The following is a 21578-nucleotide window of genomic DNA, read 5'->3' as shown; positions in this document are numbered from 1 at the left end:
GTCGGATCCCGGAAACTGGAAAATTATTGCTCCATAAACCTATTTTTAAGGAGTATGGTTGTTATCAGATTGTAATTTACCCTATTTATAACTGATGTCAGGTGTTTTGGTTAGGTACGGAAACGATCCGCTACATCCAAGCGGTGAATTGATGAGAACGGGAGGTATCAGCCTTCTGGAAAAATTTTCAATGAAACTCAAAGCACTTTGCGCCAGAAAATACCGTAGTTAGTTTATAAGTTAAGGGAACAGCCGAGGATCATCCCGCCGTAACGGAAAGTATTCCCGGACACAACCGTCAATCATATACCATTTAGCTCACTTATCTCACTATTAAAACCTAAAGATTTCAAGACCACCCATGCTACAGAGTTGGTTGCAATATAGAAGAACGAATAAACCAACACTTGTGACTTGAGTATAACCATAAGGTTGTAGGACGAGAAGGATCTTTGTGCTTAAAGGTAACACTATGATGACGTAATACACTACTTGTAAGGTTGCTGAAAATTCGTCTACAGCCCACGACCGGTTTTGCCCTTTTTGGGATCATCTGGTTGGCGAAGTCCCAGAGTGCCCGTCAACCTTATGTTCTACTTGAACAGAAATTAACACAAGAATAATTATAAGGTCAGTGGAAAGCTATCAAAGGCGCTGTCCGTAATCTTGCGTCAAGAATAATGTTTAGACTATTATTCCAAATAAAGGATGATGAGGTAACCACCCTGCACAACACTCAGTCGAAGGTTGCTGTAAACCAGAGATCCAGTCTTCTGTTAATGGTAGGTTAAGTTGCAGATGGCTTTCCCACAACTCTCCCACAGGATAGATATTTTATGAAATCCGACTCAATAAACTATTTTTGATTCTCTGGCTTCCGCGCTTTATTTGTGTTACACCAGCTGATACAACCTACCGTTTTGATAGACCAGTGGATGTCTGGCATTCGAAATATACCTACCGGTCAGCACTAGTTAATGCACTGGACGCGTGCGCACAATGGATAAATCACGGGCGGTTTACGCGGTCCAAAATGTGGTGAAAGGTGCAAACCGCTGAAGAAGATATGAACCAGAGGCGATAAGATCGGTGAAACAACACTCATGGGCTTGTTGGGAGCGATGGGCTGGCCTAACCTGACGACACTCTGGACATACAGAACCGTTCGAACCACAAATGTTAAAAACACACGATCATGCTCGGCGTGTTCTAATCACACAGTTCAGAAGCAGAAAGCAAATCAGTGTCTTGACATTATGTTGTGATTCTCAATTATTCATTTTTTTCATCCTGTTGTCTCATGTACCATAGAGGTACGTCATCTTTAGGTAGACACGAGTTTAAATTGGTTTAGAATATCTTCTAGTTGTGCTTTTAGTTGGTCATGACCCTTCCGCAAAAAGTTCACATCATCCTCAGCCCGTCGGGTTGCTGCAGCCAAACGGTTGGCTTCTTTCTCCTCCAAAGCCCGACAGTTCAAGGCTTCTACTTGCATCTTTTTACGGAGAAGGGAAATCTCTTGCTCCAATTGTTGGATCCGCGCTGTTTGCCGGTTACGATCAGCTTCCCGAGCAAGAGACTTCTGCAGTCCAAACACTACTCCCGATGCGTAGATCGACTGAAGGGCAGCTAGCGTGGTCGCAACCTCGTTTCGTACGCGCAGAAGCAAGAGACCTCTTTCTGCACAGTGAATGGTGAGTTGTCTTATTAGTTCATCAAACACCTGATTAGAAATGGAAGTAACATGATACAGTCAGAAATGTCAACCAAATGAGGTTTGCTTTATTATCTGGGCTGGATGACTATTACCCACAAGAGGCATGAGGAAACTGCTTATGAGTAATGTATTGTTAGGAACTTTTAAACGACGCTAACCTGGCAAATAATGGAGGTATTTACAAACATTAAAGACGCTATTCTAGAACGCGCATCATATGGATAACGGAATACAAAATAACTAAGTAAATAAAATTGAGCTAAGTCATCCTCGTCTTACTGCGCAAAAAATACTCATATACTGTCATGTTTAAACTCCAATAAAGGATCTAACAAAATACCTGAATTTTTGAAAATAACGGATGACTTTCTGATGAGGTTCCGATGAATGCATTTCCGGTAAATAAAGTTAAATGACCATTTTGGTTCGAATCAGTCATTGGTTGACAGTTCCTCCAGAGAAATTGCATAAAAAGGCTCGATGGTGATACTCAGAAGGTCAGCGGCTTGGTAATTTCAAAGAATGTCAGAGGGTATATATGCAAACTTCTGTATTAGTCTTTTCCATGGTCGCCATAGTGCGCCGTGTATTTAGAATAAAAGAGTTTTTATGTGATTGATATGGAGGTGATTTTCTTTTATAGCTTGCTCGTGACTAGGCATAGTTAAGCCGAGGCTTTTAAGACACTGTACGGGCGGAAATATTGTTCCCTAAAATTCCATTGAGTTCGAATACTTTCTCTAAATTGCTATCGCTATACCATAGGCTGACCAACTTTTCAGAGCTGCAATATCCAAGGGACTCTACAGTGTGAAGAGGCAGAGGACGGAAATCTAGCATCTCCGTCCTCGGTGACTTCGGCACGCCTACTGAACCACACACGAAATTCGCAAAACGAATAATTCAGAATAATTCAGATCCGGTGTCCATGCACTGGATTTCTGCCACCCTCACAACACGCGTCGACGGACCGGGTACTGAAATCACAAATGTGTTTGTTACATTCGGCTCCGCTGGCTGTACTTGAACAGCCACTGTTCAAAAGTTCAGTAGATCCTGTGGATCTGCAAACCGGAGAAAAAGTCTTAAACTAAGAGTAAGGACAGTCGGATACACGAAGATTACGGTAGTGGAAGCCTAGTTTCAGGCATATAATGGGTTTTCAGCGCAATGTATCTAATAGCCATGGCAATACAGAAAGTGACCTGAACTCGATTCGGCGGATGACTACGGAATTCAATTTTCCGAGTTGTCTCAAACGGTTCGGATGTTGTGGAACACAAAGGATCATCAGAGGCATCACAGCAAACAATAATACAAACAATAAACAATCCTCAATCGTTAAAACTAACATCAGTGAAGAATAACGGATAACTAGATCCCAATATGTTGCACTCAACATGTAAAAAGAAAGAGATCTTGACCTCAATTAAATAGGACACAAGATCGCTACCACACCAATACCAAAACATGCCTGAGAAAACAACACGAGGCATACTCGTTTGGGTTAGGTTTGCCCGCTGTTCATCCCGCAACAAACCGTTTCAAGCCAGGACACGCAAGGTGGAAAGTGCTCACTACATAAGGACGTGAGAATGACGATTGAAAATCGAGTTGTTGAATGGATGCCGTGGAATCTATGAATCGAAACAGCATCACAGTTGAATAACGGAAGTAGGAACCGATAAAGCATTGGAAGTGAATGAGTTCGCGGACAGTGTGACTCGCCATTACACACCTGGCCGCTAACTGTGTTCACTCACAATTGTCGTGATTTTGTTGAAAAGTTCAGGTTAACAGATAAGTCCCACACGGTAAAGGACCAGCTAATTCACCCACACTTACCTGGGACCCCCGAATGACTGGCAGGAGAAAAGACAGGATACCCTAATGATTTTCAGTTATTATCACGATATCAATTGAGACATGTTTCATACTCCGAGCTTGTAGGACAAAGCAATAGTAAAGCTAGAACGGAAGAACCTGAATTAATTGCTCACAGAACGAATATTGTGAGACGGCTCAAAAAAGTCCTTGTGATTGACATTCCGCTGAACTACGATGGATAGGACGTCGAGCGTCTCAAGATAGAAGGAGTGGGGAGGATTTCTGCACCAGTTGGCTTGAGACGACAGAGATAGAATTACTTGATGAGCGTTCGGAAGAGTGGAGCTGAGCTCCCAGGAAGCTACAGGGTTCGGAACGGTGGATAGTTAATCAGACTAAAGAAATCACATATCATATGTGAGGTAATGCACCGAGTGGATGTAAAGGGATTGCGAATGATCTAGGTTTTGGGAGCTATAGGGTTAGGGTTTGATGTCAGACTGATCGTTTGTACGGGTGAAACAAACTTTGAAATGATTTGCAGTTGAATATGGTTGAGGTTATTTAGAGGCACACAAGCATATGCCTCAACAGCAAGCAGTACGGGAAAGGGCCTGCAACGTATTGATAAGCCAATTACTATGGCTGTAAGCCTGGTGAACAGATGCACCAGTACCAATAGTGCACTAGCGAGATGGGTAGCCCAAGCTTGGAACCCTGTCTGCCGTGAAGGTATCCACCTGGACTGCAGAAACAGAAGATTTACCCTAACTTGAATGCCTATCATCAAAGCAAGCAAGCCCATGCCCACACAGTAGCTCAATGGACCAATAAGAAACAGTGAAGCGTGAACCAGGCTATCGTACCGACAATTCATCTATTTACCACATCTACTAGCGTTCGTCGACGGTGCCTGCATGAGCCTCTTTCGTTTGTTCTCAGACTGATGTGTTCTATCTCCAGAATTGCGCCGAAAGCAAACCCACAGCTACCTTACCAATCCCGGTTAGCGTAGTGGATTTAAACAAAGATCTCTTAGCGCATATCGTCGATGGATTATCGGGACATACAAGCTCATGACTGATGTATTTTTTGTAAGGCTAAACTCCACACACTATACAAACTTGAGTGAAGGGTAGAACCGTCATTAGGTAGACACACCGGTGAATGCCTCAGTTACAGGGTCAGCGAATATCGGAGGTATTTACCCTGGTAAAAGTGGGAACCTGTGTGCTTGCTGTGAAGAAAGCAATTGAGTACAACAAAATGGTTGTCAGCCGAGTTCAGAAATTGTGGAGACCCGTCACGAAAAAACAACGCTGACCAGTGGATGAAACGTCACGTTTACTGATATAAATTCTCAGCAGCCGTTCCTGAATAGCGACGAATATCTCATTTTATCTGGCTGCCTGAAATTGGCCACATGAAAAGCTAGTGCTATGGCAGTTTAGCGAATTCTTTGTAAACATACGGTTGAATTTTTGATATCTCAGGTCTTGGGAGTACAGCGCATAGAAATGGGTTGTAATATCCGAGAAGGGTAGTCATGAAAATATCAACTGTGGTGACAACACGCCGGAAGACGGCTAGTAAATATGAGCTTTCAGAATTAAAACAGCTCTCTCCTCAAAGTTTAGCGGCTGTCTTCACAAACTATCAGTGATTCTGTATCTTCCTAGGAGGTGAATTTCAAATGCACGTAGCCTGAATAGAAGGACGCAAGTGAAGATGGACAAGAACCTCCAACTCTTGCTTACCTCCAGCTTGTAATGATTTACACCAATGTTCTTAGGTGCCTGGATGATAGGAAACTCTACCCACTGTGGAAGTCACCCAAGTGACTCGCTGGTGGCACAGAGTAGGCAAAATGTTTTTCAGAATCACAGAGAATGTTCAGGTGGATACGGGTGACTTTAAGCGAACGTTTTCGACAGCTAAATTGGGTGAGCAACTACTCGGTAACTGAGTGTTTGAATCCGTCACCAGGATTTTCATCACGTCCATGATAGTTGCACTGAACCCTTCAGCTCAACATCTACCAACTCTCTGCTACTTTCTCAATCTCTTTGTAACTTCTTTTGTCGAATCCGTTGAATTAGTACGTGTCACGGAACCATTCCACATAACCGCACTGGATGAGCAAGAGTTCGTGTCATTGTGTGGTTAATCATCACCGTCGACATTACAACACCAGTGTTCAGTACTAACGCTCTGCTGCCGTAATTCGGGTTCAAACCTGGTGGTGCTGAATGTTAACGAGGACTGGAACCTACACGTTTAGTGAAAGTGTTGACTGTTGAAACTGTTTACTTCTCGCTCAACAAATGAAGCGGCTGAGTCTCGATAAATTGTCCCTACCTCATCCTTTGTCCATTATTCTGTTATGCACTAGTGAAAACGTGATTGCATACTCAGCATTTATAGCGGCCTAGCCTTATACAAAAGTTGCAAAGACGCGGGAGATACGGGCTGGATATTTGTGTTTTTCATAGCAGGAAAGCGAGCCGGCTTCTTATCATGTCTTATTCCAGAATTTGAATGTAGGATCCAGGGCTCAGGGTAAGCCCACATAAACTGCCTCTCGACAACGAACCAGGAGAAGCCTCAGTGTAACCCGTGATCGCTAGTCCACATCTGATGGTAACTAGCTTAAGTTAAATAACTTGATGATATAACATTCATGCAGTTGGTGCGATTCGTCTACGGAAGACTAGGAAAAACAGTCAGTGAAATTGAAGTATCTAGGGCGACATAAGATTGGTGATTAGTGCAGTAAAATTGTGCCTGTACTGTTTTACCGGAATAGAGACGTCTGTAGAATGATTGTACATATACAGCCATAGGTGTAAAACTGCAAATGAACTTGACTTGTGCCCAGTTTCGTTTCTGCTCCTTGGTCTTGAAGGTTACTAGTTGTGGGTTAAACTCATATGGAAGCATTTACTTCTAACTAAATTTCCAAGGTGAGATTTTCTTTATACGAAGACAATCACAAACAACTCAACTTCATCGTGTGACAGCTGGTGGACTGACCTTTTCTGTAAGGTCTTTTGTTTTAGTGGTCTTAGGACACACTCCAAACTCTGGTATGTTGAATATGAAGACAGACAGCTTTGTAGATAGATATGGAAACGGAATTCAGCTAGTCCAATAACTGATGTGGAAACCTGATAGAAGTCTGAAACAATGTGGAAACAAATTACTTAAAAGTCATTGGACTGATTGTTGAAGCTGTAAGCAAAATAACCTGAAATTCTTCGACACTTCTCAACTTGGTGATACCACTTATAATTGATAAAATGGTCCAGCTGGATAACTGATTATCTGTAGATTATAGTAAGCACAAGCCAATTGCAAGCTATTACGTGTCGACTTGGTTAGAGTCAAGTGCCTCACGCCGACAGCAGCTTAGGGTACACGAGGCAAACTATATGATTGGCTTGTTCTAGTTATTGAGTAACTTCCACAATAGCTTGGTTATTCCTGTAGTTATTATTTCTTCATCTGCATCTTTATCTTCTCACTACGAATGTCACCTGAGACTCCCTGCATCAGGCCGTCAGCATTCACCCTAAGAACGTACTTGTGAAAACAGTTCACGTCGAACTGGACAAATTCCGGTCATTTTCGCTCCGCGGGTATCTAGCTGTTGATCCAACATTTGGGTCAGCTGAATAACATCCATACGGGAAGCGGGACATGAAGAAACTTCTTGAATGTACAGGCTTTCACCAATTTGGTAGCGTCTTGGCGGCATGATGTTACGTAGTATTCCCTCTGTAGATTCCACCGTTCGAATGCCTTGAGGATCCAAAAAGCCAGCAGTCGGACCTAAGGAAGTAGGAACCTTTTTCTCGGCCCCCGATGACTGAGCTCTCACACGGTTGACTGTCGTTTTACTACCTTCTTTTTGATTAGCTTGTGGATTATGTGGACCAGCAAGCCTGTCTGTCACACGTACGGGAGCTTTGTATTTTATCAGACTGGTCTCTGGAATAATCAGCTTTTGTTCCGGTGTCATTCTAGGTAAGTTTTAGCTGCCAACAGTCCAGTCAAGATGATGAATGATTCAAATGAGAAGATAGAGTGGGTAATCGACTGGTTGTAAATCACGTGATGATGGTCAATCAAGGGTGCTGAGACCTCCAGAATCTCTTACAATAAATGAACATTTCAACAAATGTTCTTCATTTCAAAAAGCTTTCAGCAAAAGTCTGGGTAATGGGAGAAGTGGAAAACAGCTCTAGCTAGATAAACTCTACCATAAACGTTTTTACAAAACATCACGGTGAAGATATGTGTTGTCGACCTTAGGGTTAACCTCGATGTCGCCCAGAAATGAATCAGTCAATTGAAAATCCACACGCCGCAGAGAGCACCTAACCGTATCCTAAACCGTATGTTTTCGAGCTTAACTATCACTATTAAGACACTCAACGTGCGTTCACGCATAGAAATGTTTTGGACATTAGTTGAGTTTAGCTCACAACCAACCATTAAGTCAAGCCTTGTAAGTAAGGACCTGAAAACAGAGGTATGGCTCTAGTGGATATAGCCCACACTAAGGCCGATGAAACTTTCGGCGTTCAGCTGCCGGTTTTGCCTACCATGAACACCTAGATCCTTAGATCCCACCAATTTTACTTTACACTTAGACATCAGTTTGTAAATAAGTAGAACTTTACACTCCGTTGCAAATTAACTTGGTTTTAATGGAAGTCGCAACTGAGCTCTCGTTCATGTTGTTTATCAACTGGGTGTACTGCGCACGAAATTCGTATCATGGTCACTTGAGTAAAAGCACTACTACTAAGGTGGCTAAGAGCTCTTCGACAGACCGCGGCCAGTTTCGCCTCGTTTGGGGCTTGTCAGGTGCGCGCTTTCCCTTGATTCTCGTCATCCTTATTGTTTACTATTTGAACACTATTTTATATAGCTGGTGAAATACACTCAATTGCAAATTACTTCGGTGTTAACTGGAGGAGACTTATATAAAAATTTAGTTTAATATATTCAATAACATAGGGTAGATGGAAACTTGGACTCTGAGCTCTAAGAAGGCAAAGCCGATCGTGGGCTGTCGGAGAATCTTCAGCTAACTTAGTAGTCCGTTCTAGTAGGAAAATGTTGTGACAGGATCCCAAAACGAAAACTTTCAATAATGGTTGTGGCAACCTGAACAAAATGGTTGTGCGTGACGTCAACGCATAACCATGGGGACTTTGCTGCAATAGGAGTTAACAGAAGATTCAGGGGATAAGACTTAGTGTTTATTGGACCACGAAAAAATTAAGATGTACTACTCTATCGATACATGATTTGAATTTTCACCTCACACGAGCCACCAGGTTAATCATGGCCACCTCATTACAAGTTACGTCATGACAGTTCAACTAATTTCAAACCGGTATATTGCCTAGATAACCAATCAGTGTTCATACTCCCCACCGTTCCATTAAGCTCTTCCTCTTCTTAAATGAAAAGCGTTTCTATGAGGTGATTTATTTTCCCCTCAAGATCGGTGGAGAAAAAACTAAGCACGCAGTAAACCTAAGAGAAGTACTTTTGATGCTCCGGAATTTTTAGTGAGGATCTTCTCAAAAGGCAATAAACCAGGAGAAAAACATTCTGACTCCTTAGGATATATGAGAAAATGGCAAGTCGCAGCTGTAGTATTTCGAAACATCTTACTGGTTTCCTGAACGCAATTTCCGATGACTTTGATGTTTTTGCCAAATTTTCTGATCCACATTATTCTATACAATACTACAAAACGAGGTCAACCAAGTGAACATTTATCATCACCACACCGGTAAGAATATTTTACTGACACTTGTACGAACCCTACACCTTGCCGCTGGCATCTTGGACCATACATCAAACGGGTGGACGATAAACCTTGTTCTTCACCTTATAGATTTGGCTACACAGCAGAAAATGAGTTCAAGATTATGAATATGTGTAAATCGTAGCAGGTTGAGCGAATTACAACAGAAGTACATGATATGCATGAATCAAACAGAAAATTGGGAAATATCATGAGGAAACATTTATACTTGTTAGAGCGGTGATGGAAAGTTGCGTTTAACAATAGAAAAGGCTGACTTTAGCTGGTAACTTCTGTCTCGACCGTTAATAGTTCAAATTTAGTGACTCTTTTGATTCCTTGGCTTACCTGAATTTCACTAGAAATAGCTGATAGTGAAAGTGGCGCACGGTGAACTCCACAAGACGATTTCGTTCAGACACCCACAATAGAGCACATTGTGGGAAGTGTTAAAATGGTCCGTTCGTGCCGAACTCAAAGTAGGCAAAATAACGAGGGATAACTTCGTCCGTTGGACTTCACTGAATTAGCTGGTTACTCTCATCCTGGTTTTTAAGCCACCATGGGCCCATCATCGTATGCAAGCACCGCGCTTGTTGTAGACTGCAGTACTTTTAGCCCCGTTTAACCCTGTCGCAAGGCCAAGATGTACTCTTGGTCAGTGATACTCCTGGGCTCTTCAGACTTGTAAGGTGAACACAGCAAGTCAGCAGGCTCATTTGTGAGCTACATTGAGAACTATCTTGGCAAATGGTTTGGGGGCAGTATATAAGCCCGCATTAACACCTGTTTGACGAGGGACTGGGGTGCAGTCGCTGACTGACCGGCTAGCAATCCGTCGGACCAGCGGTAGAGAATTGTATGAGGATTTCTCATTGACACTTTATGGTACATCTGTCCTCCAAGAGCAATCCTGAAGAGGAAACATATTCTTGGTACGGAGGATTTCCTAGTTTCCAAACTGCGTAGCACAGAGACCCTCAGAAGTGAAAGCAGCTGGGATTCAGTGGCCGACTATCATTGACCCAATAACGAGTGCTGATTTAACTGACATTACTACAAACGAGGGTACTTCGAATAAGGTAGGATGAGCTCACCAAGTCTGTGCATACTGTTGAGTGAAAAAATATTTTACGATACTTCGCATCGGTTGGCCCACCGAATGTATCAGAGCGTGGACATTTATGGCACAACATACTTTAAGGTTTTCTGCTGAACGACAGGGGTGCAAATTTTCGAATTACTCATGGAGTTGCAACGGCTAATTTAGATGTAGTGATGTGCAAACGCTCTCCTAAATCGATCAGACATGGTGCGGTTGGTATTGTGTAGCGGTCAACAGAAAGGCGCATTCTAGGAGACGCCTGCAACAATAGCAAATTTCGTGATGAGTATGGAGGGCTGTTGGACCATCGCATAACATTGACACACGGCCGGCGACCTAATGCGAGGGTTGATCCAGTCTTTCAGTAGCCAGACTTACTGACAAATTTGTTGCACCGGCTGGAATAGCAATCCGCTTCACTTAATAGTCTGTGCGAGTAAATGCGTCCTGTGACCACGTAGTGCTGAACGCAGGGATGAAAGTTGCTAACCACAGCCTCAACAAACTCCTGATAAGTCGCACTCATGGCTAAGAGCTTCGTGGACTGCGTCGTCACAGCGGGCCGCATCTTGCCTCACGTTTGGGCAGTTTTTGCCAGATTTTAAAGTTCGGCTGAGTTATGGTTATCGGAGGCACCGCGTTGGAAGAACCCTTAACTTAGATACGAATTCGAGTAGCCGATTCATTTTTCCTTAAAAGCTGATGGCTATTTAAGTAAATAGATGACGCAAGTATGGTCTCTGGATCAGTACCCGATTGAGCTGCTGCTGTGTGTCCTATAGTTTTGCTGACTGTTTCGGGCTGCCCAATGTCAACAGTAGACAGAAATAAGACTGACCCGGTTGGGGCGGGTGTATGAACAGGTTGCAGGGGTTCCAACAACACAACACGACGACTAATAGGGATGCTTCCGACGGCTGGTGTGGGAAAGCTAACCAACGCGAACCACGGTGAAAACACGCACACACAAAACAATCGCACGAGAAAAAGTACGCTTAGCCGACGGACACAATGCTTTGTAGGAAAGAGTAGCGGAATACCGCTTTGGGAGTTAAGTTTCGAAGGCGGCCAACACCGTAATCCGGAAATCACGAACACGATGGGATGAAACCCGGTACGCTTCTGTGCCGCTAGTTAGATACTTGGGCAACTTCCACAGTGGGTAGAGTTTCCTATCATCCAGGCACCTAAGAACATTGGTGTAAATCATTACAAGCTGGAGGTAAGCAAGAGTTGGAGGTTCTTGTCCATCTTCACTTGCGTCCTTCTATTCAGGCTACGTGCATTTGAAATTCACCTCCTAGGAAGATACAGAATCACTGATAGTTTGTGAAGACAGCCGCTAAACTTTGAGGAGAGAGCTGTTTTAATTCTGAAAGCTCATATTTACTAGCCGTCTTCCGGCGTGTTGTCACCACAGTTGATATTTTCATGACTACCCTTCTCGGATATTACAACCCATTTCTATGCGCTGTACTCCCAAGACCTGAGATATCAAAAATTCAACCGTATGTTTACAAAGAATTCGCTAAACTGCCATAGCACTAGCTTTTCATGTGGCCAATTTCAGGCAGCCAGATAAAATGAGATATTCGTCGCTATTCAGGAACGGCTGCTGAGAATTTATATCAGTAAACGTGACGTTTCATCCACTGGTCAGCGTTGTTTTTTCGTGACGGGTCTCCACAATTTCTGAACTCGGCTGACAACCATTTTGTTGTACTCAATTGCTTTCTTCACAGCAAGCACACAGGTTCCCACTTTTACCAGGGTAAATACCTCCGATATTCGCTGACCCTGTAACTGAGGCATTCACCGGTGTGTCTACCTAATGACGTATAGTGTGTGGAGTTTAGCCTTACAAAAAATACATCAGTCATGAGCTTGTATGTCCCGATAATCCATCGACGATATGCGCTAAGAGATCTTTGTTTAAATCCACTACGCTAACCGGGATTGGTAAGGTAGCTGTGGGTTTGCTTTCGGCGCAATTCTGGAGATAGAACACATCAGTCTGAGAACAAACGAAAGAGGCTCATGCAGGCACCGTCGACGAACGCTAGTAGATGTGGTAAATAGATGAATTGTCGGTACGATAGCCTGGTTCACGCTTCACTGTTTCTTATTGGTCCATTGAGCTACTGTGTGGGCATGGGCTTGCTTGCTTTGATGATAGGCATTCAAGTTAGGGTAAATCTTCTGTTTCTGCAGTCCAGGTGGATACCTTCACGGCAGACAGGGTTCCAAGCTTGGGCTACCCATCTCGCTAGTGCACTATTGGTACTGGTGCATCTGTTCACCAGGCTTACAGCCATAGTAATTGGCTTATCAATACGTTGCAGGCCCTTTCCCGTACTGCTTGCTGTTGAGGCATATGCTTGTGTGCCTCTAAATAACCTCAACCATATTCAACTGCAAATCATTTCAAAGTTTGTTTCACCCGTACAAACGATCAGTCTGACATCAAACCCTAACCCTATAGCTCCCAAAACCTAGATCATTCGCAATCCCTTTACATCCACTCGGTGCATTACCTCACATATGATATGTGATTTCTTTAGTCTGATTAACTATCCACCGTTCCGAACCCTGTAGCTTCCTGGGAGCTCAGCTCCACTCTTCCGAACGCCCATCAAATAATCGACTGTCTACGTCTCACACCAACGGAATTTCCTCCCACTCTTCCCCATCTTCAAACTCCCGGCGAACTACTTGTCTTCGGTCGACTAAAAGTCGGTTTAGGTAGGTCACACCCTAAACAAACTGTCGTGTCACTTACGAGGTCACACAAACCAACGCAGTTTACGAGTGACTTCTAAGAGGAGTCATCAGGTAGAGTGCCCCGAAACGAAAATTAAGGACCCGAACTCGATCGAAATTGTTTCAAATCCTCCAACCTGCCTACCATAACACTTCGGCACCCGCGCCAACCGACGAGACCTTTCAGCCTAACTAGTGCGCCAGCCGAAAGGAGACTTGCCAACTGGTCCTCCATCCGCCAACTTCCTCACCTATTTATTTGACCTAAAAAACTTTCGTGTCAAAAGCAAAACGTTGCGTGATGAGGAAGGTTACCTGAAGGACCTTATAGATATGCTAAATTCCATCGCTTTGAGTTCGCTACACCTTGAATAGATAATTGTATTTGTAGAAAGATAGGGAAAATGTGTTGGGCAATAGAAAAACGAACGAGATTAAAAGAACAAGTGGAAAGACCGACATAGCATGAAAGCCATGAATAAGAGTTGAGACCTTTATACGAGTGGGGACGCTCCAGTTAAAGAGGCAATATGATTGTTGAAATAATTTAAACACAGTGATAAGGTCATTTTTGAAATAAAAAACTGTGAATGAAATCAGGAAGAACTGAGGAGATTTTTGACCTGAAAACATCACCCATTCGCTTCAGTACAAGCCGCATGCGACTGAGGTAAACATATCCCTTCACGGGACTGTTTCCGGGCTCTGTGGGAAAACATATTGTCCTACAAAACGCCTACTCATGCGTTTGGGAGTAGCTCAAAATAAATGCAAGAACACAGGGGTGGAGATAAGCAGGGTCGCGTTGCACACTGTACGTTGGAGCAGTGTGTCAGTTGGCGAAAGAACTGTGGCGCTACTAAGAAAATACAAGGAAACCTGATGAGGACAGGATAATAAATGCTTAACTGAAAATGACAGAGTGGCCCGTATTGGATGCGGGGATTCGGGCAATGCTTCGTTCTGACGGGACAGGCTCAGAGTCACTTGAGACGTCAGGGGTAGCATCCACACACCAGTGGATATCCGCAGTTTGCGGAACAACGATTGTACAACCGGGTTTATGGTTGTCTGACTCTGCAAGGTTATGTTCTCTGGAAAGCGAAAAAGATGAAGAGCTTGACGATTCAGTCACATGGTCTTGAGATTCCTGTGAACCTTTATCCGTTGAGAGAACCACTCCAGCGGTGTGACGCTTACGGAGTCGGCGCTGACGATAGGCTAACTCGCATTTGGAACACAAAATACACGGAAGTGACATGATGACGAATGGAGCGGTGATGATGAACAGCAGAGTGAAACCAGCGAAAACACTAATGACCTGTCAGGAAATGTAGGGGAAAGTTGGAACATAAAAAGTGATGGAGCAAGGACGTATTTAGAACTCACATAGATTTAAGACAAATCAACAGTATTACAGTTAACCAAGTAGCATATACTATCAGCAGGTAAAAGTGCTGAAATTAACGGATGAGCAATGGTGAGTGATGACAGATTCATAGAGCATTTCAAGTCTACAGTCCCCGTGAGAGTTCTGCAACAGGCCTCCGACAAGGAGAAAATGTCAAAGTCGACTTAAACGCCATAACAAACGGTGACGAGAAGTTCGGAATGGAGCTGGTGTTTAAATCTATCTGTATTAATACACTCAACTATAGAAAAGTATTTTAGTCTTCCTGAGTAATGGCGGACTTCTTCAAGCAATTACACCAGTCGAATGTTACTGTACGGCATACAGCGTGAGTGATTCTATGTTGTATTGCTTTGTGGCCTGCGGAACGTTCCACGATTCAGAACAAATCAGGAGTCAACGGTCCAAAAATATAGTATATTGCCAATTAGGCTTGTGTAGAAATACGTGAGGATATATACAAATATTCCTGGGCTATGTATGACCAAATGATAGCCAAGGATATGTCATGTCGAATCCGGTTGTACCGTCTTTCACTGAATGCATTTCGTCGGAACATCAAAATGTCGATCATCGATGGCGGTTAACGCTTGGCTTCTGTGGTTGCCCCATTGTTATCTTTGCGTATCTCTGTCGGACCGGCCAGTGTACTTTGAAGCAGACATCTTTTGCATTCTGGTTGGCCAGTCTATCAGTAAGTTAGCCACTAGATATAATACTAAACACATACCCTCGATACTAAAAAAAAACTTGCTAGTGTGACCTCCCAACGGTGCTGCATTGCTTAGGGTACTTTTAACTTTTCGGTGAAATGTCATTGGCTCTATGCAGTACACCGTTAACTCATGCAACTTTACAGCAAATAATAACGGTATGGCCCAAGCTAATGGCCGAAAGCGAACCGTGGTGTGAACATATACTGGTAGTTTGCTTAACCTTAATACTGTTCTTGCTTTCAGGTCAAAGACAGAGGAATGTGACTCATTACTGAAATGGGAATTTCTAAACTATTGGAAGTGAACCTGACAACCACAAGGAGGTAGGTTATTAGAGTTGCTCGAAATCACCCTGTCTGTTTCTCTTTGGACAATCATCACCTCGTTTTATGTTGGATTCATCTCTCAAGTGTGTTGCTGGAGTTTGTTACGGTGGCCACATCAGTTCAGTGGTTTAGAAACCCACTTCTTTGGGCAGTAGCCATTCAACCTCCTATTCGACACCAAATGGCCATAAACAGCACAAAATGAATGGCATCCGGTAGTGTTTTGGACGAATTTCGTTTTAATATCTTGAAGTTCTCAAGGTTAAGTCAGTCCAAGATAGAGATACCGAGGGAAGCGCATCCCAACGTCTTCGTGGACTCAATGAAATTTCGGAAAGAACCCGATAAAAGTACCATATATGACTTAGATTGAACATTCGTTCAATTCAGAATGGAGATGTAGATCGAGGCCAACCCATCAAAGAAAAGCAGGAGCACCTATCGCTTAGCTTCGACATACGTGAACTATGCAATGACCGGTATAGTTTGCTTCCGTAGTCCAAACCTTGCGCGTGAATAAGCTGGATACGAGACGATCAATTTGGTGGTCTTAACTTACAGTCACGTTATCATGGGAACGTCGAATTTATCTGAACGACCATAGAAGCTCAACAGAGTAGAGGCTAATAACGAAAGGAATTTGGAACATCTCCCAATGATCTTAGACAGAGTTTGTGTGAAATATACTAACAATTCAGAAGGGTCTGCGACATTTCGTTACACGCGAGGCGTTCAGTCGATTAAAACCGCGACTATTCGTAAAAACCACACGAAATGAGTGAGGAGTGACGGGTGGACAAAGCAAGTATGAATAGTCCTGACGGTATTTTCATCGGAAACACTGTCTTGTCTTTCTGAAAAATAAATTATGGGGACATTTATTTATCATTAAAAACAGTAAAGTTGTGGAGTAGAGTACTAATCTTGTAAAGTTCTCACATTTTTCTGTGTTACGGATTGGTTGACGTCTCTGCCTCTACCTCTATCTTTTGAAGTCGCACCAGTTAGGATTTTCGAATCATCTAGATCCCATTGGTTTAGTGCCTTTGGTTTATTACCAACGTGAGCACGGAAAAGAACAGCAGACAAATAATTCTTCACTCTACAAATTCACTTTTATGGAGAAAAAGATACAACGTAATATTCCGCGGTGTTTCCCGCCAAAAACTTCAGTTGCCAGCATGTAGTAAGTTAACTCTACAAGAGCAACAGATATCCGAAGAAGCCGATTTCTTGATCATTCCCGCTCAAGTCAAAACATCCATTCTTGTCTAGTACAATCAAACAACCATTCACCTATATTCGAATACCAAGTGGAAGCCAACAGATTGGTCTTTCTCCATTAAAGTCTGGGTACCCAAGATTTGGACACAACACACGTGGTATATGGTATATTCTGAATTTATTTTAGAATTCCACGCAAAGAATGTAACAATAATTCACTTGACTTGGCACGTCGATTCACGTGCTGTGCCCGGCCTTCAGACAATCGATCACACGATAACCACTGCACGTGCGTGACGCACCAGCGAATTCTTATCGGTGGCTTGGATAAGCACACCAGAAGAACGAATGCCGATGCGTACGTTTAAGTGATGTTGGATACCTGTCGCTGGATTCTTTCTCAGCACTCTTGGTCGAATTCAGCAGCTGAACGAAAGTATCCTCCAAGTCATCGCATGAATCAATTTCGCGATACAGCCTGAGTTTGTTTTCATATAACCCGTTGTCTAGCCTCTGCATTGGTACGTGAAAAAAGTCACCCGACTGCGACCAACTGTGCTCAGATTTAACATCAACATCACTTAGCACCATGGGGATGAACGAAGCTAGCAACCGTGAACAGTGTACCCGGAACTGCATTCAGCACTGGACCATCACGGTCGAAACCGATGGCAGGACATTTGTCAGGTTACAACACTGCTTTCGAAAGTCATACGGCTGAGGGTCTAACAACACAACGGTAGTTAGGCCTCGGTGGTCGCAGCCCACTTGTACAGTCCCACGTGATTGCGTGGGAAGGCTTTTACAAGCTTCCTGGCAAAATATCGACAAGTGAGAGGACGTGGCCCGTTTTGTTGTTTGGGTATTCTCAGAGCAAGCATGGAGGTTCAATGCATCATGCTGATACCGTTGACGGATACGCAGTCACCGCCCGTGAGAACTGCATGAGTGCTGAATAGAAAAGGCTTCCGTGTGCAAACAAGCTACCAAGATTAACTTCCATCGTGCAGTACAGCTGTTACCTATAGGTTCCATGCGAAACGAAGGTGACTGTTGATTCCTAGAGGTGCAGCTTTTGAAGAGACCTTTGAAAAATACCGGCGTTTTGTGCACGAATACGCTGGGTTTTCACTGCTGTGGCTGCCTGAGTAATTATACGAAAATTATGGGAGGCGAAACTGCCGAGAGGAATTTCCGACTGAGCGATAGCTTGCGACCAGCTAACAAGATTTGTTCTTTTGAATCGAAAGCTGCTGACCATTGTGACAAAAGATGCATGCTTACGATACTGTTATTGGGAACGCATAGTTTGTTATAAACAAAGCTTATATATGTTTTGCGGACTAGGGATAGAAAGGAGACACTTACATGAAATATGAGGTGCGTGAGGAGAAACACTTTGAAAAGACGAAAAGAAACCGAAATTGTTTGTTCGACCAGCGCTGCGAGAACAAACGATAGTTCCCGTTGCCCAAGTTTTGGGGTTTGTTTGGGGTGCCGTAATTATCCCCAACAAAGCAATAGAAGAATCTAGTTTTATTCCGTGATCATATCCGTAACCTTTGACTCGGCAATCTTAAAGCAAACGTGATGGGTGCCACAGTGTTCTTGGGGACCCCGCCAAGATTCAAAGGTTCAACAATAACACACTTGGTTGTGGGTCACTCTAAACCGACGATCAACAAGCAAGGCACCGAACACCGAATCCCGACGCCGTTGTGCACAACAGACGCACTTGGAGTAGCGTCAGTCTTTTGGTAAGCCTTGGTCGTTTTCTGGCCGTATCGAACGACTAGCCCAGTGGCCATGGTCCGGTGTTGGGAGTGTGAATTTCTGGGACCCAGCCCATTACAACCAGCCCTTCTCCATGGGAATGTACCAGCGCAACTCCCGGTTGTCTGGAGGAAAATTTTTATAGTGATGTTGCAGAGTACATCGCCGCTTTGCCTCCAGATCGCCTAGTGTTGCGACTCCTTGTGGCATAGGGATGAACTGTTATTGTTTCCTGCTTCCTATGGCCTTGATAACATGGAGGAACAGAGTTCTAGCTATCATAGCCAGTTGAATTACTTCAGTACCCAAACCGGAGTACCACGTAACGGTAGCCGCTGTGCGTCTGGAAAAAATGATTGGGATCATCCGCAAGTGTGTGGATATCTACAAGCGCAGCGTTGGTCGAACCAACGCTGCTCCGCTCCCATCTTTTTGAATAGTATGTCTGCAGCTGTTACTTGATTCAGAATGGGGTTTATAACTAGGCTATTTGGGACAGCACAAAAGCACTAAGGACGTATATCAGAGTTCCATACAGAGCTGAAAAGGACACCAGTTGTTTTTAATCCATAAGTCTATATGTCAAAGAAGCGCCTGCCGAGGTAAGCGCCAAAAACTGGCACGGCCGTCACCCAAAAGAAGAAAGTCTATCGGAAGTAGAAAACAAGACCTTTTCCTTGCTATTGAAAGAATAGATCATCAGTCTATTCAAATCGACATTATTCTGTTGTAGCCATTTGTATCAATCAGCTGATTCTCTGGGCTCAAACGGTTTTGTAACCGCCCATGGAGCTACACGCTACACGGAGCTATGTGTTAACAAGAGACTCAGCTGAATCGCTCGTTTACAGTAATTTTGTAAGTGGTGCCATCTCAAAATAAATCTCTCCATTTGTCTGCAACTTGGTCTGCCTAGAATGCTTGACCTGGTGTTGAGTCATTCAGCTGTAGCACCCTTTCGGTGCCTAGCTGCCATGTCACACGAAGGAGGTACGAAAGCTGAGATATTACCAGGTTGCCCAAGCTTAGACAGTGGAATTCGAGAGGCAGAGGTTGGGTTAGAACCACGGACCTTCAGGTCAGTAAATTCGCGCTCTAACCACCTGGTCCATCTCGCCCCACCTGGTGTTGAGTAAAATAAAAATTGTCGATCGACGCTTTCTCAGCAAGGCTAAAGTCATCATATTGAAAAGAAAATAATCCTCCAAGCTGCCTAGTTTAGCAGCGTTTAAAACCGGAATTTATTTTTCTAAGCGTAATTTTGAGAGCACTTGGCTTACATAAATTCGATGCCCCAGAATAGACGCTCGTGAATGGCCCAGCTTGCCCTTGCAAGCACCAACGTCGTAGTGACGAAGAAGGACATCTCGCTGTAGTGGAAGAGAAAAGACAACGCAATGGTCAGAAGATGTAAAGAGTATTGCGGCAATCTACAGACCATAAAAACGGAAGTGGGGATAGCGCAATAATTCACAAACATCGTTTGGGCATCGGACATAGCGTGGGGATGTACACGCATGTTCTTGACTCTTCGGTTAATCCGCTGTAAATTGGGTGGCCGATTTCTAGGAGAAGCACCGCAATTGTGCGTCGAAAAGATTTTTCATTAAAAGGTGTGTTATGTGATTTCATCGGACCTTCACTGAATTCCGGTACAGACTACCAGATATGACTGGATCAAGGAAGTTATGCTAAGAACTTAGTTTGTAATTGACTTGAAAACTCTTTCATATAGCAACAGTTTAGTGAGGCTGATATGGGTATAGACCACCTTTTCACCCATCTTAAGACTAAAGTATTGAATATGGATTCACAAACAGGCAACTGTTTTCTACACAGCTATAGTGAACCAGTGGTTGACGAAAGAAATCGTCTTGTGTTTATTGCGTTAGCTATGTGGCTGAAAGTAGCTCACGGTACTCGAATCGTGCACATGAAAACGACCTCCTCTGCAGAATGGTTCTGAACAGTCCAAAACCCTACGCATTTCCATAAAATTTGGTTGTTTATACACGGTTGTGGAACTAGATCACGTTAGCACGGTAGGCGTGACTTATGGATCGACTGAAAGATGAGCGGACATGAGTGACCACTGAACACATCCACTTGATTTGAATACAATGTGCATTCACTATGCATGAATCAGAAGTGCTGCGGCAGATGCTGAGTAAGGTGAAATAGCTCAAAAGCATCAAGAAGGTCAGATTCCTGAAAGTAACTCCAGAACGCCTGGGACTTACTGAGACACCTGAAACCCGACCAAAATCTTAATAAGGAAGCCAGAAAGCATCCAGGACAGTCAATCATTCAATCAATTCAGCAAGAGCCTATGAGAGTTCGGGCACGCCACAGAAGCACGACCGAATATGATCAGAGTTTAGGTATTTCATAGGAGGACGTTTGTTTGAAATCAAAGTGAGGTCCGAACCTGTATCATGTTGGATACATGCTGTGACAAATTAACATCGACTTAGTGGTTTCATCCTGAATGTAGCGGTCATGTCCCCTGCCTGTGTCCTTTTGTCGGGTCGGTGTTTACGCGGGCTCCTGAAGTTTTCTCTGCAACATTCTTCTTTGAGACCCTTTCGACTGCACCTGTGGTTCCGGTAGGAACAATGGCGTGAATAATGCCCTCCTTCACAAAACCAACAGGGTGTGAGTAGTTACTTTAGAGTTCATTTAGAATTTGATTGCTTTTTGGAAGTTAATTTGCACACCACATCAGGCTGAGATAACTTGGAATGTCCAACCATTGATAAGACACTGACATTCTGTGGTAAGTTTCTGAAGCGTCAACTCTGGATCCTGTTCAATTCGATTCAGTAACCAGGTCCGAACATTTGCATCATTTGGCGATTGATGAACAGCCCCGAGGCTGACACTTGGATTAAT

The 21578-nt window shown here is 43.6% G+C and overlaps 2 protein-coding genes across 2 annotated transcripts in view; both read right to left on the bottom strand.

Annotated features, from left to right (window-relative positions):
- Nucleotides 1–1196: 1196 nt before the first annotated feature.
- On the bottom strand, nt 1197–7596 carry T265_01608 (hypothetical protein; the record flags this gene model as incomplete). Its single annotated transcript, XM_009165667.1, has 2 exons — nt 1197–1723; nt 7128–7596. 2 exons carry the CDS (start codon nt 7563–7565, stop codon nt 1325–1327), a joined length of 837 nt encoding a protein of 278 aa, XP_009163931.1.
- Nucleotides 7597–13647: 6051 nt separating this feature from the next.
- Nucleotides 13648–21578, bottom strand: part of T265_01606 (hypothetical protein) — a gene marked incomplete at both ends in the record, with an annotated part of 30638 nt that continues 22707 nt past the window's right edge. The window contains 2 exons of the mRNA XM_009165665.1: nt 13648–14557; nt 19967–20056. Of these exons, the coding sequence (XP_009163929.1) occupies nt 14141–14557; nt 19967–20056 (507 nt within the window). The remainder of the gene's footprint in view (nt 14558–19966; nt 20057–21578) is intronic.

Source organism: Opisthorchis viverrini (assembly GCF_000715545.1).
Source record: "Opisthorchis viverrini unplaced genomic scaffold opera_v5_17, whole genome shotgun sequence".
Taxonomy (NCBI): Eukaryota; Metazoa; Platyhelminthes; class Trematoda; order Opisthorchiida; family Opisthorchiidae; genus Opisthorchis; species Opisthorchis viverrini.
This window is presented reverse-complemented; position numbering and strand designations above follow the sequence as displayed.